This window comes from Coffea arabica, chromosome 8e, assembly GCF_036785885.1.
Source record: "Coffea arabica cultivar ET-39 chromosome 8e, Coffea Arabica ET-39 HiFi, whole genome shotgun sequence".
Classification (NCBI taxonomy): Eukaryota; Viridiplantae; Streptophyta; class Magnoliopsida; order Gentianales; family Rubiaceae; genus Coffea; species Coffea arabica.
The window spans coordinates 28,724,848-28,734,470 of record NC_092324.1 but is presented as its reverse complement, the minus strand read 5'-3'; the positions used below and the strand labels follow the sequence as shown (position 1 = coordinate 28,734,470).

The 9,623-nt window shown below is 39.4% G+C and overlaps 1 protein-coding gene across 1 annotated transcript; it reads right to left on the bottom strand.

The window, feature by feature from the left end:
• Positions 1 to 3,225: 3,225 nt before the first annotated feature.
• LOC113704601 (uncharacterized) lies at positions 3,226 to 3,867 on the bottom strand. The gene has a single exon (XM_027226488.1). It carries the CDS (start codon positions 3,865 to 3,867, stop codon positions 3,226 to 3,228), a length of 642 nt encoding a protein of 213 aa, XP_027082289.1.
• Positions 3,868 to 9,623: the final 5,756 nt, after the last annotated feature.

The following is a 9,623-nucleotide window of genomic DNA, read 5'->3' as shown; positions in this document are numbered from 1 at the left end:
CAAGAAAGGAGGTAGAAGGGTGCGCGGCGAACGCTGAGACTTGCCAACAAGAAATTAAAATTTGTGATTGAAATTGATTTCTTCAAGAAATAAGAAGTTAAACCTAATTTTTGATTTTTCCATTTTTTCCCTTTTAGTTTGGGAGAAACTTTTCAAGGAATAATTTTTCCCCAGTCTCCACCACTTATTGTGCAACCGATCATTTGATTTGCATTATGGCAGGGTTGCTCCTCCTCAAAACTTTGATTCATCTCTTCTTTGGTCCGAACCTTTCAATTCTTGGGTGATACTCCACAGTCATATAAAAATTGCCCCAGTGTGTTGTTATTGGACCATTGGACCTACAAAAAGTAAAAATAATGGTAATGATAGATAATGCCACCACCATCCGATCCATCTTACTTTTCAAGAAATGTGTAAACATGAGTACTTGGACGTTTTTCCGATATAGCGAAAACTTCACTTTGCTCTGTGAACTGTGTCAAGATTCCTCAACTTCCAATGCTAACAAGACCCTTGGTATCCAGTCAATCATATGGGTTGCCATTTGTTAAGTTGTCGACCCAACTTCGCTCCTCGAATCACGTTCCATCTTCTTGACTTCCAATGCTAACAAGACCCTTGGTATCCAGGTAATTCCAATAAATCAAAGGGATTGCCATTGGATAAATCCAAAAGATAGATGAGACCATGAAACAAATGAAAGAATATTATATTCACACAATCAAAGATGAAAATCTCCGTGATTTGAAAACAAAAATTAATTTAAGAAAAATGAATCTGTAAATTTAACAATTTGTATTGGGTAATCCAAAAACCTTTAATCTTAAACAAATTATCACCGTTGACTCTTTGGATATCATCCTTCCAAAATTCAATGTCGGCAACCGAACCACAAGGTGAATAGAAATTTCAACGAACTGAGTCACTAGCCTTTCAAATCCAAGCTTACTTCTCCTTACAAAATCCTACCCTAGTGCCCTTTTGGGTTTTCACTAAGGCTATCCTCACCTTTTTATTTTTCTTCCCTTTCTTTTTTTCTTTTTCTTTTCCTTTTTCTTCTTGGGTAGTACTCCAGTTTTCACTAATGAACCAATCCTGCCGATAGCCTTCATCAACTCAAAATGTGTTTAAGAAATGATGGCATCAGTACGACAAACCTTCCCTTGCAAATTGGCGAAGATGTATGATATCATTTGTCATTTGATTAAGAAAATTTCCTTAAAGAGGTGGTGCAAAGAACGGAAGTCAGGACTTTTGGCTTTTGTAATGGGGTCTGGCGGGGTGATAAGAAAAGGTTAAGGCTTGAAGGCAGATTTTATGAATGGTTTAAATGATCTGAGATCGCATTGCTGCGCTAACCCTATTTTAGGGTTAAATCAAAACTTGCCCCAGTTTATTCTCGATTGAGGCTCTCTTTTTCATTTTTCTTTTCTTCCTTTTTCGTTTTCGGCCTTCTGCCATTTCATTGAAGTTTTCAAAATTTGCCCCAGTTTATTTTTTTAATTGAGGTTCACTCTTTTTCTTTTCTTTCCCTTTCTTTCGGCTCAAACTTACCCCAGTGTGGGGTTTGCGATTCTCAGGGGTTATCAAACGAAATGATTTATTCTGAAGGTTCAAAAGGGACAACTAGGGATAAAATGTTTAATTGGAAAGGAAGAGAGCCTAACTTTCATTCCATTCTTTGCATTAACCTTAAAAAGAAACTTCCATTTATCAGATGAAAATTTCTTACACATCTCCGAATTGATTGGCTGAGGGAACAAGTGCTCCACCAAGCAATATCTTTTTGATAATAAGAGCACCTTGCCAATTCGCGGCGAACTCTTCTTTTGGCTTCATTTTGTACTGACGAAAACCGCCTTAATACTTTGCTTCCTCGTCTGAATGGTCATGATTTGACCCTTTAATGGTGATCACGGAGCAATCCTTTTGATCATATTGGCCATGATGGACTGTGTTTAACTGCTTCTTGTTCCTAATCTTGATCCCGATTCGGCTTGAACTTTCTTTTTTTTTCTCTCTCTTTTTTTTATTCCATTCGGGCTTCTTTGAAACATTTTCGGATGTCTCTTCGCCACTCCCCTCATTTTGCAATTCAAATTCACATTCGTGAGATCGCTGCCATCAAATTTCTGAACGGTGATATCCAAAGGGTCAGACGGTTTTATTCTGGGCCATCTGAAAAGAATGTATAAGTCACAATATAAAACTGTACATTTTATTGAATTTCCAGACAAAAACAAACTTAATATCATGAAACGTGTCTTTAGTGATCACTTGATTGAAAACTATTTACAAAAAACATAGTTAAACAAAAGGCACATGTATGAACGATTTTCATTGGTTTTAACCAAAACAACTCCCCAAATTTATCGAAACTTCCCTTCAAGAGGGAGAAATCTCACTAATTCAGCAATTTCCAGGATTTTCAAATTTCTTCATTGGGGGGTGAATGCCTCAAAGGTGTCCTTGTGTTCAGGAAAGGGATTCATACTTATGCTCGGCCCTTGTTCTTCCCTTTTCCTTAACACTATATCTCCTGCTTCGACCATGTCCTGGATCTTATGTTTTAGTACCCAACAATTACTGGTCGAGTGACCGGGGGCTCCAGAATGGTAGGCACAAGCGGCTTGAGGGTCGTACCCAGCAGAGAGACCTCGACGGGAGTAGTTTGGAGGAGGTATGTCATCGATTTCACCGGCGGCCTTGAGCTGTTCGTATAGTTGGTCAATGGGTCGGCCTAAGTTGGTAAAAGTTCGAGATCGACCAGGTTTTTGTATTTTATTGGTTTGAGGAGGGTCGTAAGTCTGTTGGTTTGGTGGAGTAGGTCTGGGATTATAAGGTAGACGAAGTCGAATTTGAGGATTGCTTTGAGATATTGGGAAGGGCATTGTAGGTGGGCTTGCATAGTTTGGCTGAGGTCAAGGGTGATTGGTAGTAGTATGGTAAACAAGGCGTGGGTTTGGGTAGCGAGATGAACATGTGTGGTAACGTTGGGATCTGGGTTTTGGCAATGGTCCTTTGCCCCATACAAAAGTAGTTTCCTCCTCTTTCTTCTTATGTTGAGGCTCCCTTCCGTTATTACTCTGACCTTGCAAGGCGTCCAACTGTGATTTTAAAGCTGATACATTGACAATTTTCCCTGCTTTGACGTATTCGTCATATTCCTCCAACTTATTGATAATTGCTGCAAATGGACACCCGGTCATGCGAAAAATCTCCTCAAAAATAGGGCGGGTCATGAGCTTTGATGAACGCACGAACAATCTCATCTTCAGTCATGGGAGGCTCCACCTTGGCGGCCAATTTCCTCCATCTCTTCGCGTATGTCTTGTGGTCCTCGGATGGTTTCCTCTTGGTTCCCTCCAATATGGTCCTCGTTGGAGCCAGCTCGCAATTGTATTCGTATTGCCTTACAAAAGCGGTTGATAAGTCCATCCATGTCCTCATATCCTCAGCCTTCAAATTGGAATACCAGTCCAGTGCATCGCCTTCTAAGCTTTCAGGAAACAAACGAACTGGTAGATTCTCGTCATCTATTGGCTTGCCCAACTTGTTAGCGAACATTCGGAGATGCGTCTTGGGGTTGCCTGTTCCGTCATACTTGCTAAACTTGGGCGTTTTGAAACCCATGGGCAATTGCATATCCGAAAATAGGCACAGCTCGTTGTAGTCCAGACCTCCTTGTTTGTTCAAACCTTGGCTTTTCCTTATGAACTCCTCAAACCGATCCAATCGCTTTAGCAAATTCTTATCTATCGACGCGGACGACTCCCCAGCTCCTGCTTTCCCTTGGGTGGCGGTATCCATGTTAAATGGCTCAGCGATGGAGTAATAATGTGGTCCCTGAAGTTCGAGTGGCATATTCGGACTAGTGTGTGGATAATTTTAGGGAATTTGGGGGTGAGGAGGATTGGTTTGGATAGCGGGTGCCTGGGTATGGGGTAGGCCATGAGTGGGATAGATAAAAGTTTTTTCATGCGGATTTGCAAAATGCGGGGTAAAGGGGGTTTGAGTATAGGGTAAAAGTATTGGTTGTGGTTCAGGTTGGTTAGTAGGTAAAGGCTCCGCTACCACTACCAGCAACCAACTGGTCGATCACGCGCCGTTGTGTGGTCATTTCCATATTCAGTTCATTGAATTTATTCAAAACTTCGCTCAGTTGAGCTCCTCGGTTTGCCAAATCAGCTAACGGGGCCGTTACAGGCCTGTCGGATGATTCCGAGTGTGTACCCATGTTTACACAGTTTCTCAAAACCCGACTGCGAGATCGTCTAATGATGGGGCTTTTTGTGTAGCTATATTTGAAAAACACCTGAAAATTTGGGAAAAATCCCTATTTAGACTCCCTTTCTGGCTTAACTGCTGTTAAACGAAAGAAAAAGAAAGAGAAAAAGACACGAGTTAGTAAAAATTAAAGTGTGACAGCCCCACCTCACCCTAAGGCGAACCAAAGGGCTCGGCGGACCGCCTGCCCAGCTCTCGCCAGGACTAACGGTTCAGATTAGAGCGACCAAATACGTTCCGGACCATACAACGCGCATAGACAAGTCAAAATCTCAAAATAAAACAAAACGAAATCGGAGTCGGCCATGAATAGGAACCGACATGGCAAAACCCAACCAAACGTCAAGCAAATATTTACATCTCAAAATTTAGCATATACAACCCAAAGGGCATACCAAAGTGATTCAAAAGTGGATACATGTATGGTTTGCCAAATCCAACAGAGAAACGGATCCAAAAGTACATTTAGGGTTTAAATCAATGAGCTATACAAAAGATATGTCCAACTAGCTCAATTCGGCAACCAATTATCAAATCCAGTCCAAAAGTATTTATTTTCCTGTAAGGAAAACAAAAGGAACAGAAAGGGGTGAGCTTGCGCTCAATGAGGTACCAGACATATAGCAGAAAAATCATGGCATTACACGTTATACAAATCAGATATATATGCCCGCTATAAAGTAAGACAGGTAAACACAAGGACTTAAATAGGAAGGATACAGGTGGCTCTCAGGAGCCAGCTTTCCAGCGCAGTACTTGATCCAAGCCGGTTGACTTTCCGTCAACGTATATAGAACCAACGCGTCCGTAGACCCCACTTTACACCAAATTCCGTCCACCAAACACCCCTTTACCGGGCCCGCTCACCTCAACAGAAACAGAATTGGTAATACTCGAGTATACCGGAATCAAGGGTCTCAATACCCAAAGATCCCAAAACAGACTACCGTGGTTCGTTATCTAATCGTCCAGGCCCTTGCCGGCCCGACTCGAATAACTTAGCCACAGGATTTGAGCTCATAGGTCACAGAAAGGTCGTTGGTTACAAGTTTCCAAACGACGTCCGAACAGATACAGATACAGATACAGATACAGATATCAGATACAGATACAGATTCAGATTGACCCCAAAATTGGCATATGAACAGACAAGAGAACGAGTGTGATAAAGTACACCCTCGTCTCAAACAAATTAAACAGATTGCAGAGCAGAAATCAAGTTAAACAGCAATGGAGGGGAGTGGTACACTCACCGGTTCAAGTTCAAAAGTTTTCACTTCAGATTGGCCTTAATCGCCAAGAAACCCTAAAATAATCAAAATAAACCAATTGAAGGTTTCATATCCAAATCGAGCAAACGGAATGCACAAGTGAGGCTCGACTACACGTCGTATGCCTTGCCAAATAAATGCTAATGCAAGGGTGCAAAAACATGATTTTCTTGGAAACAAAAAGGTAACATGAAGACTTAGGCGCAAACAACCCAAAAGCCTTTCATTTCAACCAAAAGGCAAATCCAACTTAAAGGAACCAAACGGCCGAGAAAATCGGGCAGCACTTCCCCTAAATTTCTTACTTTTCCAGCCCTTAAGGCTTCACTATTACCTCAAATCAGTCCCAACATCTCACACAAAAGTCATCTCATTTCCCAAAAGCCGTTCACTAGGCTCAAAGTAGTACAAGTACAAAAGTTAGCTAGGAAATGATCGGAATGAAAACAAGCCTTAAAACTATTCAAATAAACACAATAAGATTCGTTTACAAGTCATAAACCAAGGCCAAGTATTACCAAAATAAGGTTCCATAAGAATATATAAGCATTAAAGGAAACCAGAAAAATCCGAAAATGGAAATAAGCTTTAACCCAAGAAAACAGTTTTTGACGTCATTTTACGGTTTTGGTACCAAAGACACTACGATTGTCGGATGAGGGTACAAGACCCACCATTTCGAAGCTAAAAGACAGGGCTACAACATCACAGAAGGTCACTCAACCCATTTTTGAGTACAAATAGGTCAAAAATGCAAGATACTTCATCAACAACGTAAACCAGATTCACCAAAACGCATTCTAGTGGAAACATCATAACTCAGGCACTACAAGTCCAAATCCAGAAATTCCAAAACGAGATGAAAGCTACGAAACAGGGCTAAATTTCATCAGAAGGTCTCAACAACCAATTCGGAAGCAATTCCAGCCAAAACAACCAATTTCAGGCGCAGTTCTCAATTTCGGGTAAAACCAGAACAGCAATAGTAATTTCGACTTATCTCATTCTACACTACTCCGATTGACCTAAACTTTTGTAGGCACCTCTAAAATGTCATTCCATACAACTTTCATGTTTTGAGCTAAGGCCAATTCGGCCTCTATCTAGGACCTAAAAATTCGGACAGAATGCTCCCTTAAGAACCCTAGGTTTTTCAATTTTCTTCCAAAACAGAAATTGATTGCAATTAATCACTTTTTCCACCTTCTAGAATCATTATATGCCATTTCCAATCATCATAGATAGCCACACAATCATGTTCATCTTAAAACAGAAAAATCCCCAAAAATAATAAAACTTCATCAATTCAACCAAAAATCAAGAAATAATCCATAAACTTGCATCTCATACTACCACTAAGCATGCTTTAAGCATCAATTAAAGGAGGAGGGTGGTTCTTCACAACTTACCTTTAAAACAAGAGAGAGGGAGCAATAGGTCCTCTTAGCTTTCCAAACAACTCCACAAAACAACTCACTATCACTCCCTTAAGTGTTTCTATGGAACAAAAACAAGTTTAGATGGTTGAGTTCTTGGATTTGAGCAGGAGAGAATCAAGAAGTTGAAGAGGTTTTCTTTCTTTCTTTCTTGGAGAGAGATTCGGCCAAGCTTGGAGAAAAATGGAAGATTTTTGGTCAATTTTTGGTTTTATTTAGTAATTGGTAAAAGGTTGAATAGTAAGTCAAAACAAGATTTAATCATATGGTGACACATGTCACCTATTTAATGCAAGTCTATCACTTTGTTCCCTCTCACATCAATCCACTTAGCACCCTCTACTTATCTCCTAACACCCGGTAAAATAATTCCAGTATTCAAAACTTAATCTAGTTGGCCGAAATTTTCTGAACTTTTCGCACTAGTGGGTCCCACGTCCAAAATACGCTCTTAGTTTCTCAAAATCTATTCGATACTAGAAAAATCATCTAAAAACTATATTTACTCATAAAATTTATCTAGAAAATTTTCCGGATACAGAAAGTGCAGAAAACAAGCCATGAAAAATGCGGAAACCGAGAAAATGCAAATTACGGGTTCTCACATAAAGTAATTCGGATGCATGTCCTATGGGGGAGCCCTTTTTGTGCCAAGGGTAGGCCTAGCATGAAAATGCAATCCTCCAGAGCAGGCACTATACAATACCTGATGGATCCAATCAACTTATTTGAGTGAAAAATAATTAAAAATAAAAATTGTCCAATTGGAGTGAAAATGGGACATTTGTCCCAAAAATGAGGACAAAGTCCGACTGGATCGCCTGTTTTGATCGACACACCAATGATGTGTGAAAAATTATACTCTTAAAAGGATTACATGTTTCGACTAATTTATTCAGTAAAACTTAGACTTAAACCCAAAAAGGGAAAAGACAGGTCAAAGGGATTGAATGAAATTGATGATTTATTCAAAATTGACTAGATCACCTTTAAAAAGGGTAACATGGTCAAATGCAAAATCTGATTATTTATTCAAAATTGAATGGATAACCCTAAAAAAAATGAATTAAACTAATCAAATGAATTGCATGAAATCAATTGATCAAACAGATCGAGTGAAATGATGATTTATTCAAAATCGACCGAATTGCCCTAAAACTAGGCAAATTGGTCAAATGGATCGGACGAAATTGATGATTTATTCAAAATCGATAAGATTGCCCTAAGAATGGGCGAACTAATCAAATGAATTGAATGAAATTAGTGATCTATTCAAAATCGACTAGATTGCCCTAAAAATGTACAAATTGATAAAATGGACTGGATGAAATTGACGAATAAAATAGTCCAATGGATGGAATGGAATTGATCATTTATTGACTAAATTGTCCTAAAATGAATGAATTGACAAAATGAAATTGATAAATAATTTGACCAAATGAACTGAATGGAATTGATGGTTTATTAAAAAATCAATGGAATTATCTCCCCTATGGTAGTTTCAAAAATTTATTGCGATGCAGTAGTCTATGAGCCTTCTAAAATCAAGATCTGGCCTCTATATTTATCGTCTCAACAATGAGAAATCATTTGTGAATTTCTTCAAATTAATGTCCTTTATGCAAGGGAAATTTTTACCAATTTTACTTAAAATGGCCAAAAGATGATTGTTAGATGCCCATATTCTAATGTGCAAAAATCGCTTTGCCATCTTTGGATCCTACCTTACCTCGTGCACTACCCCTTTGGATGGTACAGGAAATATAAACGTGCAAGTCTCGTTGGATTAAATATCCGAGACACAAGGCGGCTTATTCCTAACGTGGGATCCTCTAAATGGCATTCCCTCTACAGCTCATGCATGATGCCAGTTTATTAAAATGATAAAACATATAATTTAAATGAAATCATGACCTAAAAAGGTTTATACGCCAGGGTAGGCTTAGGATGATATGCAATTATTAATCCAAAATCTTTAAACGTGCAATAGTCCATTTCAAGGGTAGGTTCAAAAAGAAGGTCATGCCAGACCTCTTATTTGCTAGGGTTTGTGAATGCAATGGGGACAAAACCAAGAAAAGTTAGTTCAGCCAGATAAATACACATAACACATTATAGCAACGAGATAAAGCAATAAAAACAATACAAAGAAATAAAGCAATAAAAGGAAAAAAGGGGTTGGATCCCTCCCCTCGTGAATAGTGTCCCTAATAGGGTAAGGCAAACTCTACCCTAGGCAAGCTATCATGGATGCATGAGGTATTGGCTCACTAATGCATCTAGACTCGATAGATTTTAGGTCCCCGAGCCTTCAGACTTTGAAACCAAGGGTCATTAATCCCAAGGTTCTTTGTCGGTGGCTCGAGCGATTCCCCAGACATTGCTACGCACACATCGTGTCACGGCTACATGTCCTGAGTGAATCTATCAAAAATCCTCAACCTTCGACTAAAAGCTAAAGGCTATGAACCCAAAGCTTAAAATGGAAGATTGAGTGACCCCTCGGATCATGCTACGCACACATCGTGTCGCGATCACACGCCCAAGTGAGTCGCCTAAAATCCTAATATGGTGGAGTGGCGTAACAAGCCACTAAAAGAAAAATAAATGAGGGGTAAAAAATTAA

Coding starts and splice junctions, on each gene's coding strand:
- LOC113704601 (XM_027226488.1), bottom strand. CDS start 3,867: ATGCCACTCGAACTTCAGGGACCACATTATTACTCCATCGCTGAGCCA.